We start from the raw sequence: 15,058 nt of genomic DNA, 5'->3' as shown, positions 1-15,058 counted from the left end.
TCTCATCCAGCATCCTACAAATCAGTTGCAACTGATAAATTTTTGTTTCGCAACCAGAAGATTATAATAACAGTGAAATCACCCATCAACATACAACATAAACAGTATTTTCCACTGTGGATGTACAATTAATAGAAATAGTAAATAAATAATGGTAACAGTCCTTTAAGGACATGATGTTTTCGTTCACAAAATACTGTACCCTCCAGTCAGTATCAAGAAATAGTTGTTCACTAAGGAGAGACTGTAAAAAGGTTAAAGGAAGACTCAGGGTCTTGAATGAAATCCTGTTCACAGCACTGCCTTGAAGTATGCCTTCAGAATTCAACATAACCTGCTGCAGATACACATCTATAAACAGCAATGTAATCAGTCACGGGTAGTCAGTTTTTGCCAAAGTCCTCTCATAGACAGTTCACCTTAAACCAATTGAGGATTCATCCAGTTTTACTTTTCTACAAGACCTACACCCAAAGCAATGCAGGACTGGTAGGCTTACAACTTCTTTAATAATATTTTCCACCAAAATTGTAAAATACTTTATTGTCGAAGTCTTGCACAACAGAAGTCACTACACGCTGTCATGGTTTTGGAGTCTTAGCCCCATCATTAGTTGTGTCTGAAATCTAGCAGTAGGAGGGCGGCATGTCCATGCCCTAACAACTAATACGCAAACATCTACAGTAGGTGGACCGTCAAATAACACCCAAAATTATTGCTGTGAAGAACTCCAACTGTCAACTGCGGATAGGAAAAATCCCTAATGTCCCAAAATGGCCACTGGGAATGCACACAGTCAAACGCTGATACAGTGTGCCTATGTGACCCGCACAACTATGGCAAGCGGACGGAAATGAGGCTAAGACCCTGAAACCGTAGTAGTGTATAGCAACTTCTGTTGCACATGACTCTGGCCAGTAAAGTATTTTAGAACTGTGGCAGATCTGTTTACCACAAACATGTTGCACAACGGTTGTGGGCATCCTACAAATAAAAATTTATGGTCTTTAGTAATAGATGGAAGTCATTCAAATTGCACAGTTAGAGTGACCCTTTTTTCCATTTCCAGGAATATAATAAATTTCAAGCAGGAGCAACATACTATCATCGAGGTTTATTTTTTTTTATGAAAAAGGGGGTCAACCCTGTCTGACGTCCACATCAGTCTACATGACATGCACGACGACGGCACCAGTACCAAAATAATGTGTGAAGTATGACGATGTCGACACAAAGTTAAGCCAGCAATAAAGGCAAAGAATGCAGTGGGAGATAATCAGTTGCAACCACTGTCATGAATTGTCAGCAAATGGATGTGTTAATTTTGGGTCAAATGCAGGAGTGAAAGGCTATTTACAATTTGTCCAGAGACCAGATGGCACTTATAAGAGTTGAGGGGCATGAAAGGGAAGCAGTGGTTGAGAAGCGAGTGAGACAGGGCTGTAGCCTATCTCCGACATTATTCAATCTGTATATTGAACAAGCAGTAAAGGAAACGAAAGAAGAATTCAGAGTAGGAATTATTTTCCATGGAGAAAAAATAAAAACTTTGAGGTTTGCATATATCATTGTAATTCTGTCAGAAACAGCAAAGGACCTGGAAGAGCAGTTGAACAGAATTGACAGTGTCTTGAAAGGAAGATATAAGATATAAAATAAACATCAACAAAAGCATAACAAGGATAATGGAATGTATTCGAATTAAATCAAATGGATGATGGTCAAAGTAGAGACAATATAAAATGTACACTGGCAATGGCAAGGAAAGCATTTCTGAAGAAGAGTAATCTGTTAACATTGAGTATAGATATAAGCATCAGGAAGTCTTTTCTGAAAGTATTTGTATGGAGTGTAGCCATGTATGGAAGTGAAACATGGACTATAAATAGTTTGGACAAGAAGAGAATAGAAGGTTTCAAAATTTGGTGCTACAGAAGAATGCTGAAGATTAGATGGGTAGATCATTTAACTAATGAGGAGGCAATGAATAGAATTGAGGAGAAGAGGAATTAGTGGCACAAATTGACTAGAAGAAAATATCATTTGGTAGGGCACGTTCTGAGGCTTCAAGGGATCACCAATTTAGTATTGGAGGGAATTGTGGTGGGTAAAAATCATAGAGGGAGACTAAGAGATGAATACACTAAGTAGATTCAGAAGAATGTAGATTGCAGTAGGTACTCTGAGATGAAGAAACTTGCACATGATAGAACAGCATGGAGAGCTGCATCAAACCAGTCTCCGGACTGAAGACAACAACAACAATTTGTATAAACAGACTTATCACGGTTATTGAACTTGCTATACAATTCAAGTTAATTCATTATGATGTACAGAAGATGGAGGGATATCGAAAAATATGTGGTACGAATTGCAGCAGTTGACATCTGATTAGAGGAATGGAAGTTTGATCTGACACGTTTTAACATTTGAAGCCAATAAAAACACTTCTTTTCAATATAGCAATGGGAAGTAACATGTGGGCACACACATCTTTGGCAAAACACACACACACACACACACACACACACACACACACACACACACACACACGCGCGCGCACACACACAGCGCCAACAATGGCAAGCCACATCATGACACTTAACCTATTCAGCATAATACCAAGCACATGCAGAAAGTGTATGACAGACGTCGTATCACCCATCTCATAACGTAATACACATACCTTAAAAAAAAAGCAATTAAAAAAAATAAAAATAATAAAAAGAAAATAACAGGATTTCTTTCCACAAAACACCAAACTAATCAGACCTAACAAAAATACCGAACACATGAACAAAAAAGAACCATAATCACTGAAAACACTTCCACAATCCATGTTACCCACCAACTACCTCAACTCAAAACTAAGGCACGATGACAACCAAAACTCAAACGAATCCAATCCACAAAGTTAAACTTAGCATGTCCACATCCACAAACATAACCAACTCAAAAATTCTGCGCCATAATGTCACACACCATACCATTACGTCACAGGTGAAAGCAGACAGGTGGAATCTGATGCTTCCATTGACCCGAATTGCTGCACTACACCAAGCAGAAGAAAGTCCGACACAATATTAGGGGGTAACTCATGACTTTTTGCCTCACTGTAATACAACATGTTTATTGCAAAACACAAACAAATGAGTAGACAGATTAACGAAGAAACTTTGCAGATCTTCTTTCCACATAATTAACTTCTGAATAGAATTAGGCTATGCACTTTTACATCTTCTATGTATGTCAAACATTTACATAGCAGACATGACCATCTGGTATGCTAATACCAATTTGAAGACAAGCACGCTTTCATATTTCTAATGAACCACCACTAAAGACTACACAAGATTCCTGTCACAAGTTGATCATTACACATGCCATGCAATGTGAAGTTGTCAAAGTTGCCACTTGCTATTCAAACAGTAGCTGTCACACTCCATCCCAAACAGCACAGGGCACAATGCTAGATACTCTTCATAGGGACAATACAAGACTTCTCATTATGAAAGAAACAAACGTCAGTTCTTGAGAACTGTTGCAGTGTCTTGGGGTCCTTATTGGTAAGAAGGGAAGTGACAACATGCACTAACTCCGAGGCACGCTGCTACGATTGTAATAAATCGGTACAGCACATATAAAAGTGTAACAGAAACGTTATGGGAATTTCACTGGGTATCTTTGGACGAAAGATAACCTAATTCTTGCAAAATCTAGAAAACCTGTATTCAAATGAGACAGAGAGACAATAATGCTGCCACTAATTTACATCTCTTGAAGGGATCATGAAAACAACAAGAGAGAGATTAGAGTGCACAAAAATGCATTGTTAAATGTTTTTTAGTTTCACACCCTGCCAATTTGAATGCCTACAGAGAACACGGAATATCTCCCGTCACATTTTCCGACAGACCAAATGTTTCCACAAAATTTAAGGTATAAAATAGTATTATATCATGTATCGCCCTTCAGAAAATTTACTTCTTGTACCTCTACATCGTACTGATTGTATGCTTCCTGTTATAACACAACTCATGGCCCGTACAGAAGGCACCAACAAGTCATTGGAATTCTTTGAATTATAACAACATATTCTCTTTTCTAAATAAATCTTCAATATATTGCCATTACCTAGTGTGCTCACTTGCAAAGGCTCGAGCAGTTGAATCTAGTTTAGCATGTACACTATCCAGACATTGATTGTCTAAATCAGTTTTCAACCCCTCCACATCGAGCAACCAATCTTTCCGCTCGTTCTCGGACATACTGTTACAACAAACTACTCAAACGTTTCGGCGACTTCTGCTGTTAATCAAAATACTGTTCAAATCCGGCGTATCAACATCCCAGTCCAGAGATATGGTTGAAGTTAGCAGAAGGAATTGACACTTGCGCCTAGGGAAAGCAAATCTTCGTAGCGATCGGGTGCTCCCGGCTGGCCTCGGTTCAGCAGCCCGTAGCGCTTTATGGTGGTAGCGAAAGCTTACACCCTTACAGTAGTCTTCTGTGTACCATTCGCGTGTTTTGTTATAGTGCCTTTGTTTACGTTAATGCAGCTCTCAACTGAAAAATGAAAAAATATATTTGCAGTTTGTGCTCCGCAACAAGTGGCAGTAATAAAAGCTTACGTCACCAAATTGTCTAGTATACAGCCATGATAATCAAAATTTCCGTAAAAATTAACCTTCCTTGAGTCCCCGCAGTTACGGTGGGCGATGCGCAATGACCAGTTTTCCTCCAAAGCGCTGGACGAGTTCATTCAATTGTTCAGAAAGCGAGGCCGATAGTGTTTGCCACCTTTCGGCCGGCCGGCGATGACAGAATCGTGACGCACGCCCTGCAAGCTTTCTCAAACTATTATACGGAAATTATTCGGTTAAAAAATCATTTTTACGTTGCATTTAGCTCTAAATGTCAGTACATGATGCTGTGACCATTATTTCGTTAATGATAGTAGTTACTGTGATATTGATGTGGAAGGTAGACTGTGAAAAAGTGAGCTTCAGTTTAGAAAGGCACTTCCTAATTTTTCGGAAATTATTCAGTAAAAAAAAAATTCGTTTTGCGTTGCTTATAGCTCCAAATGTCAGTACATGATGTCGTGACCATCATTTAGTTAATGATAATAGTTTTTGTGATATTGACGTGCAAAGGTAGACACTGTGAAAATGTGAGCTTCAGTTTAGAACGGCACTTCCCTCCAGTGCTCGGCACCTCCACTACAACGCCCGCCCATAACCCACAACACTACTGCTCTCGCCAAGCGTGCCCTGCTGACTACGCATCTACTGATCAGTGTATTGTGTCGCATCCGACACGTCTTTTTTGTATTCGTTTCCAGAGGAAGCAGCATCAACGTGTGTTATATGCCAGATGTGAACCAAATGAACTTGATTTATAAGGAGAAAACCAGTTTTTTTAGCTAAGTGTTGTGTAAGGTGCGGCATTGTGACACGTGTCCTGCTACTCCACCTTTGGCAGGAAAGTTAACGATACTTACAAATGGCCATTATTTTTTTCTTATTGGAGTGAAAATCAGTTGAGGAGATAAGGAATTCAGCTTGCTATTTAACCTGCAAATCCTTGCTACTGACTGCATTTCAATATCAGCCTCTGTGACTTTTAATCTCAAACGCCTCAGATCTTGCTATCCCAGAAAATTATAGAAAGAAGAAAGAACGATGTTGCCACAACATTCTTCTACCAAAGTCTAACATAAGTCGCGCCACTTCGCTTCGAGTTTGTTAACTTCTGCGCCAGCAGCGCGCCAAGGGGCCAGTAAGTTAAACTGCTGAGTTTGGCGCGATCGTGAAAGCGAAAGCGAATAGTAGTTGTTTATTTTGATTTGTACTGTGGTTTCTACAAATGGGAATGTAGCGTAAAGCAATAAATTGCAGCAATAACGAGAAGAAAATACCACGTCTGTCTTTTTTTAGGCTTCCTGAGGATCCCGAAAGGGGTATAACATCATGTTACTAAACTGTATTGTCAGGATTCGCTTGCAAACTAAAAGTATATTGATGATTAATGTTTCGTTCTAGGAGTAGAAAGTGGATAGTGAACAGCAGACGAGAACATCTTACGAAAAAAAAAACCTGTTTACCTCTATAATAAAGTTACGTTTTGTCCGCTACACATCAAACAAATCCAGTTCATTAATGCAGACAATAATAAGCTCGTGTGGAATGCAGTTAACCACATTGTTTGACATTCCACAGAAGCCACCTCAACCGACACTGAAGAGAAAAATGCCACAAAGGTTCGACAATCCGTCTAAAGCTGTGAAACACTCCTGTGGCACTGAAGCAGCCAGTTCAGCCCTCCATATATCAGGGCCAGATTCATTTGAATCGACAACACAGACCTGCTTCGACGATGGAGTAGAAAAATTAAGTGCAGTTACTCGTGTCCAGAAAAGGCATGTGGAATGTCAGAATGTGCAGAATGCTATACTTCGTGCAAAACTGTTATGGGACAAGGAAAGTGCCTATCATTTTAACTACAGACAGCAAAGGAAACGGTATCAGAATGCTCAAGTGAAGAAGGATACACAAATTTTGAAAACTATAGGATCCTGATATTTAAAAAAAGATGCCATTGACTTGTTGTTAAGCCAGATTAGCATGTCATCTGCAAGGTGGAAAGACAAAAATAAGCTGTTTGCTTTAAATTTATTACATTACAGCACTGAAGCATACAGATTTGACAAAGTGTTTTATGTTTCCATCAGTGCATACATTACAGAGGTATGTGAAAGGCATACAGATGACAGTCTCTAATGGCAAATTTAACATATGACAGCACTTCTGACAGTGTTATTGTTTTGAGGACTTGGGATTCACCGATGACCTCAGCAGTTTGGTCCCATAAGAACTTACCACTTACCACCTGGGATTTACACTCACAGTATGTTTCTCCCACTATTTGGCAGTTGCTTGTCCCTTTTAGAATAGTACGAGGGCCATTCAGAAAGTAACCTCCAGTTGATTTAAAAAAATACACCAAGTTAAATAAAAATATTTTAATATATACATCTTACAACTACATCTTTGCACTATTTTTCTACATAGTCTCCATAGCGATTGAGGCACTTATCGTATCTCTTCACAAGCTTTGAAATTCCTTCTGCATAAAAATCACCCGCTTGTGCCTGGAGCCAGCCTGTGACCGCATCTTTGAGCTCTTCATCGTCATCAAACCGCTGTGACCCGAGCCATTTCTTCAAATGCATGAAGAGGTGATAATCACTTGGCGCCAGGTCTGGGCTGTAAGGTGGATGGTTGATAACATCCCACTTGAAGGACTCAAGAAGGGCCGTTGTTCTGCGAGCAGAGTGAGGACGGGCGTTATCGTGCAAAAAAACGATACCGGAAGTCAGCATACCACGGCGTTTGTTCTGTATAGCCCGTCGTAACTTTTTTATTGTTTCACAGTACACGTCTTGATTAATGGTCATACCACGTTCCATGAGTTCAACCAACAACACCCCTTTGGCATCCCAAAACACCGTTGCCATCAGTTTTCTGGCAGAAAAATCTTGCGAGGCTTTTCTTGGTTTGGTAGGCGAATTTGAATGTGCCCACATCTTTGATTGTTCTTTTGTCTCAGGGTTCACGTACTTAATCCAGGTTTCGTCACCGGTCACGATTCTGTTTAACAATGGTTCTCCTTCGTCCTCATAACGTGACAGAAAGTCTAATGCAGAGGCCATTCTTTGAGTTTTGTGGTGGTCGGTAAGAATTTTTGGGCACCCATCGTGCACAGAACTTACGGTAACCCAATCTTGCTGTCACTATCTCGTACAAGAGAGTCTTAGAAATCTGTGGAAAACCAGTAGACAACTCCGACATTGAGAAACGTCGATTTTCACGAACTTTTGCATCAACTGTCTGAACGAGTTCGTCAGTCACCAATGATGGTCTACCACTCCTCTCTTCATCATGAACGTTTTCTCGTCCACTTTTAAATAAACGTACCCATTCACGGACAACTCCTTCACTCACAACTCTTGGTGCGTACACGGCACAAAGCTCACAATGAATAGCTGCTGCAGAATATCCTTTGGCTGTAAAAAACCTTATGACAGCACGCACTTCACATTTGGCGGGGTTTTCTATTGCAGCACACATTTCAAACTGCCACAAAAACTAAACTAGCGCAGGTACGACGTTCACTCGACCACGGCTTGATGCCGACTGACCTGTTGAGTGCGTGAACGCACAGATGGCGTCGCTACTCCCCCACAACCCGCACTGTGACCAATCGGAGGTTACTTTCTGAACCGCCCTCGTATAAAGATGAAGGTCATACTTGTGGCAACAGGTGACAATGACTAAAACACAGTAGCCCTACAGAATGACAAATGCGGCGTCGATACCTTTGAATGTAGAGGTACAAGTCTGTTCTTATGTGTGAATCTGTGTGTTTATATTCCGTCGATAGCAACTTGGTAAGCTGAAGTTCTATCCAACGTCACAAGTATTTTTTCACGAATTTAATGTAACTTGCTACTGGTTTCATGATTTTTATCCCTACTTGCGCTTATTTTGGAATCATTTTTAGAAACATATATGTCTTCTGATATTACAAAAAGTCTTGGAGGCCAGAAAATAATACAAATATTTTGTAAACCACTTACGAAAGCGATGGAAAACAGACGTTATGCTTACGATCCATCTAAAATTCTCCTTTCTTGCCGTTTGGAGCGCTAGTGTCGCTCCAGCTGTCAAACGTTAAGAACTTTTACAGCAGTGATTATCGCGACTGTTATGTTAGACTGTGCTTCTACTGCCATACAAAATATTAGGCTTATCATATGTGGAATTTTTACCAAATTTCGTCAAAATCGAAACTATTGAAATAATAAATTTATTTATGTTGTAAATTATAAAGTCCAAACTACACAGTTGTATTTATAAATAGTATATTTTCTTGATATACAGTATAACCTCATAACTTAATCGTACTTCAAAGAGATTATATACATATAAGAATATTAAAAGAAATGCCTGAATAATACATAACAGTGAACGCTAAAACATTTTTCCTTTTATCATAACACTTCATCCAAAAGGAAAATATCAAAAATTAGTCAAATAATAACAACTAGTTACTGCTTGACTTCCTGCGATCCGATCTCTTCATGCAGCAAATTAAAGCAAACTCGCTCAATTGGATTTGTCAGAAGATCAGCCAACTGATTCTTTCCATCTGTATGTTCTGACATAATTTCACCATTCAGAAGTCTTTCCCAAACATAAAAGTGCTAGATGTCTATATGTTTTGATTGACGATTATATTCAGGATTTATTGCCAATTTTGATGCAGTGGCATTGTCAATAATGTAAGCTCATTTGTCCTTCGCTGACATAGAAGACCACAATCCTCCTTTCCTTCTCGTCTGGGCAAACTGTGCAGTGATTAGAGTACATGTAAAGATTACTGGGACAGTGTAAATGCTAGCTACAATGAAGTCGATAATTCGATTGTAATACTGGCATTTAATTTGATATACCCCACAACTGACAAAATTTACAAAAAAAAAAATGTGAATTTCTTCACCACCCACACACTCCTGAGAATGGCACATTAACAATTTGCAATCACACGCCCCTATTACCGGCAGCTACGTTGATAAATACTCGGCACCTCGCAAGGATAACTACCAGATCAAGAATATTAGGTAAGTTGTTGGAAATCGTTAAGCGTTGGTGAAAGTCGCGCTTCTCAGCACACAAAGAGCTCTAACTGCAGAACTATCCACAGAACATGCGTTGGTGCAGTGCTGGTTAAGCGTTGGTGAAAATCGCGCTTCTCAGCACACAAAGAGCTCTAACCGCAGAACTATCCATGGAACATGCGTTGTTGCAGTGCTGCGATACAGACCATAGATCTCCCTTCAAAGACGATGGCCAAGATGCCGTGTCCAAGACAGTTTCGGCCAGTGTCGAACGCTCTATCATCGCCGAAATCCCTCCAACGGCATTTCTGAGATCTACCCAATGATCGAGTAGGTCATATCGCCCCTAGGCAAACGAAATTCCCGTCTCCGCCACGTGTTGCCCAACACAGGTGGCTCCGGATGCTGGGATATCCCCAAAAGTGCTGTATTATCCCGCGTTTCCAGTGACCGCTACCTGCCACCCATGATGGCCTGGCGAGCTATGCCCAGCTACAGACTTTATATTCCACAATCCTCAACTTCTGACACTTTTCACCAACGCTTTAAGTTAGCGACTTAATCATGCAGACATGCAGGGAATACTGTTCAAGGGAGCCTCATATTTATCATAATTCAATAAAGTCATGATCTGATGCCTTTGCCAGTCCCTTTATTATTAATACTAATGTTGGTAAGCTAACGTGTAAGTGCCTATGTCCTGGCACCTTACACAACCCTCACTTTCGTAATAAAAGTTTTGTTAGTATCAGTATAATCAGTGGTTATGGTGATCGAATGGAAAAATTTTTTCAGGTGACCCGAGACTAGATATTACCCATGTGCCATTCTCCTTATTCACATGCTCATACAATCTTTGTGAGAATGAATTACTCGGAAATCTCCGAAAAGCAGGACTGAATGTCATTAGTTTTACTGACTCTGCTTGAAGGGAGCTTGTTCCCATGCCGTCTTACAAATTCACTAATGCTTAGTCTATATGGAACTACAGCAATAGTATGATAATACTTCGATCTGTATACTAGCACCATGTCTCGCTTACCCTTGGGATACGCTGATGTACCCCCTGAGAGAATCCCTAATTACCGAAATCAACAGATACATTCCGCAAAACATTACAAAATCATATTAATTATAAAATTGGTGTTAGAAAGTTGCCATACTTTTTATGAATGATTTTACTTATAGAAATACGGCTCTAGGCCCAATATTGAAGTTACAAATACAAAATAAAATAATTAATGTGAAACTGCTATGAAATTAATATTTTAAGCAAATTGACAGTAGCACTCAAACCAGAAGTGAATTCTCTGTCTTGACAAACTATTTTGTTGTCTGATATTAATATTAAAAAGAAACTAAACAAATGTGACCTTATTCTTCATTAGTATAATTATTTGGTTACGAAAAACTTTACCAATGTTCACTGTCCCTACATAGTTGTGTTAAACAAGACAGCTTACGGTTATTGTGGTCACTGCATTTACTCTACTTCTTGTTAATTTGCAAGTAATAGTATGGCAACAATGTATAAGGGTGCGCCTTAACCTAGTTGCACAAAAATCACAAACATATATCGTCATCACAAAACATTAAATATGAACTCATGAATATAAGATACATAAAACAAAATCAAACATATTAATTTGCACCAGAACTGTATAATAGAACAAGGATTCATGTAAAGAAGAATCTAAATGAACAAACATAACATTACTTCAACCGCCAAGATTCAATAGTGAATGATTAAGCAAATTTAAGATCAATTAAAATTCAATGCAAGTCCTTTATGATTGTTCTGAACTTTGATTAACAATTTTTTTTTCAACACAACAAAAAAAACAGATTGTCTGCGTTGAGAGAGTTCTTCAGGAGAGTGACACTGACTGTTCTTGGGGTTTTGCACAGGAGAAGCAATGGCACTAGTTCATTTATGGAAAATGAGTGGCAATGATTTGTTTATGGGACGCTGCAGTTTACTGATGTGGGAGTCGCTCGATCTAGCAGAGAGCTACTGCCTTTACAGGCGTTGGCGAGGTTCTGGAGCGTCATCCATGTCGTCTATGCCTGCCTAAGTGCACATAAGTGGCATGCACCTCTGCTGTAGACTTTCGGCGGCGAGTCGCGCTCGTCCGCGCTGTGTAGTGTATTTGTCGGTCGTGGTGTCAGTGGCGTTTATCATCTATTAGCTGGGACACACGGCAGGGGTCATAGGCGGAAAAGTACAATTATCGTTTCTCTGTTGGCACCCTCGTACATCTTGCATCCTCATCTTACAGTAACGATTAGTTACTCGTCGTCTTCTTCACTGACTCTATAGCAGCACCTCGCCTTCTTTATTCTCTAACTCTTCTGGAAGCCTCCACTCCTGCAGAGACCTCCTCTTCTTAAGTCCTGTCTTCACGGTACCGCTATAATTAAGGAGTCAACCTGATCCGGTAATAGCTGGGGACGAGAGGTGGATCCATGCAACTGTTCCCACCAAGTGTAGCCGTGTAACTTTCCCTGCAGTTGGCCCTACCTCGGGTGATCCGCACGTGTCCTTTTAACCAGATTACAAGTTGCTGACCGCTTGTTAGCCGATATCGGACGCCGCTGCCACAGCCGAACAATAGGAACCTGGCGGCCCCATCCCCATGGAGCGCCCAGCACTTGCCTATACCTGTATGGGCAGTGTCGTTCGGCAGAACCAGTCTCAGTGCCACACAGCTGCTGACTGCGGTCTGGCACTGCTCTTGCTCTGTTTGCCGTTCAGTTTTCCATTAGGTCAAAGTCCATGTGTGCTCACAGCTGTCTCATCCTAGTGCTTCTCTGCATACTGTGCCCCCTTTGGTAGTCACACTTCATCTGCAATCGGTACATACAACATAGAGCAGCCTTTTGACTGCACAATATGGGTGAACTAAGACTACAGGAATGGCCTAAAGCTATACTTAACTGATTCTTCTAACTTAACAGATATCATAATTATTTAAGTTATGATGTAATTGAATGAACATGCATTTTTTTTACAAAATTGTAAATAAAAAGCTTTTTTTGTCAGGTGTCTCATGTCAGTGTGCTATTTGTATGTTGATCAGCACCGGACCAGTTAAAAATATTTTTCATATATACACATATTTTTTTAAAAAAAACATGCAAAGTTATTATTATTATGCAGGAAGAGGAATGAGGGTATATAGGATGTTCGTGCACATGAAGATGTGTTGCCAAGGTCCTCCTGTGAACAAAAAAATCAAGCACAGACACCAGCTCTCGCTTGTGCCTGATTCCTTGATTAGTATTTTATTTATTCTGATTTCTTACCGGTCGTGATTGTTACACTTTTTTCCTTGCTCTTACTTCAAAAACCTTTTTTTGTGGTTTAGTTCTCCTTCCAAATTTCCTCTTCAACTGGAAGCCCATGTGGTTTCACATAAATTTGTTTGTGTAATTGTGCCTGGTTGGACCTGATGAACATAAAGAGTGATCAACTGTACAATACCTACTTTATTTGGACTACTTTTCTCTGCTGATATGCATTGTTTATTTTCTAAAGCCCAAATGTTCGGAACTTTCTTCCTATGCAACACCACGTTATGTCATGGGTCCCTTGCGATTTTTCATAAGACTATTCTACCTTGCTTAGCATCCTGTACCCTTCTTTAGGGTTGATCTCCACTGTCGCAACCGCGCAGAACCTTATCCTATCAACCACAAATAAAACACCACTCTCCCAACTCCGCAGAGCCAACTCAACACGTACTTCCCCAGTTCACGTCACCCTGACGATGAACATCTTCACATCATTTTGCAGGTCACTCTGACTCTGCTGGTAGGAACCAAATGCATAAAAAAACTCGCTGTAGCTTCATGAAAAATCTGCTCGGTAACCCCTTGAACCAACGCTCGTTGTGTTTTTCTCGTCTGTTTCAACGAGCTCGCTCGTGAAGATGTTCGCCACAGACTCAGCTACTAGTAATTTTTCTGCTTTACTGTAACCGCTAATTTCTCCATTGTTTGCCCAACATTCTGTGCATTTACTGACGACTATAAAGTCGCTTGAAACACAAATTACTGACTTCTTATGGACAGATCTGTAGGCCATGTTCACCCAAATGTACCCCTTATTTACTAAACAACAACATACACAAGAACATACCATAACAATTATATTTCTAACATCTAACTAACATTAACATTATTTACAAAAACAGAACAACATGGCCTCATCCTATCCCACATTGGTCTTAAAATGTGTGATATGGTGTACTCCCAAGGACTTTCCGCTTTTTAGGCTCTCTAGCTCCACAGCATTGGGATGGGGAATTCGCCGCACCCACACAGGGTCATGATACAGAGTGAAGAACTTTTGCACACTTTCTTCTGTTTACTAGACAAGCGCTGAGATTTCACCAACGCTTTGTCATTGACTGAAAATGTCCTCACTACTGCCATATTGTCCGATCTCACCTTACGCTGGTGTGCAGCTACCTGAATGTTTTGCAACACCTGGTGTGCAATCTCCCTGTGTCTTAATCTTGGGCGTGGAGGAAAAATCTACAAGCTCCCGAATTCTGTCCAGCGGATTGGTGTTCTTAAGCACTGTCACCGGAGGAAGAAGTGTAGTGCTATGGGGCATTCCACTGATGGCCTCCTCAAAGTCTTTAAGAAAGATGTCCCATGTTTCATGTCGTCTCGAACAGTACATGAGGCTCATCGCTCCCAAATCCCTCATCGTTCGTTCGGCGGGGTTACAGCTTGTTTTGTACCTAGAGATGTAAATAGGCTTGATATTGTATTCTGCTATAAAACATCTCGCCGCAAAGCTTGACTGACACGGAGACCTGTAGCCCCTTTCAAAGGTGTCAGCGTTACATACTTAGACGTCAGATCAATTACTACCAGTATGTAGCAGTAGCCTCTCCTTGTCCTGTTTAGGGGGCACATTAAGTCCGACGCCGCAATCTCTCGTAGCTTTGTAGGGACAATTGGATACACTGGTGCCTGCATGGTGACCGTGCTAGTTTTACCTTTCCGGCAGACCTTACAGTAACGCAGCATCGCCTGTATTCTCCTCTCCATGTTCCGGAAGTGGCATACGCTCCGCAACCTCAAGAAACACTTCCGAGCGCCGATGTGGGCATAGCTAAAATGCGTGTACCATATTACCTTGTTGATCAGCTCTTCCGGCACACATACTACCCATAGGGAGCCGTCGACGTTCCTCCAATAGAAAGGCACACTCTTGCGCATCAGGTAGTGGTGTCTAATCTCTACTTGTGTCTTATCTCGGAATTTTTGTTTGATTGTCAACAGGAGCGGATTCTCATCCTTTTCTTTCTGAATATCTTTCATCGAAACAGCCACGTAGTTCTCAAACGCCACTTTTTTCAT

At 40.6% G+C, this 15,058-nt stretch overlaps 1 protein-coding gene across 1 annotated transcript in view; it reads right to left on the bottom strand.

Annotated features, from left to right (window-relative positions):
- Positions 1-4,474, bottom strand: part of LOC126262916 (ataxin-10) — a 94,783-nt gene extending 90,309 nt beyond the window's left edge. Inside the window, exon 1 of the mRNA XM_049959830.1 lies at positions 4,135-4,474. Coding sequence (XP_049815787.1) covers positions 4,135-4,268 — 134 coding nt within the window. The 5' untranslated portion in view covers positions 4,269-4,474. The remainder of the gene's footprint in view (positions 1-4,134) is intronic.
- Positions 4,475-15,058: the final 10,584 nt, after the last annotated feature.

This window comes from Schistocerca nitens, chromosome 6 (assembly GCF_023898315.1).
Source record: "Schistocerca nitens isolate TAMUIC-IGC-003100 chromosome 6, iqSchNite1.1, whole genome shotgun sequence".
Lineage (NCBI taxonomy): Eukaryota > Metazoa > Arthropoda > Insecta > Orthoptera > Acrididae > Schistocerca > Schistocerca nitens.
Note: the sequence above shows the minus strand (reverse complement) of the source record. Positions and strands in the feature narration are given on the sequence as shown.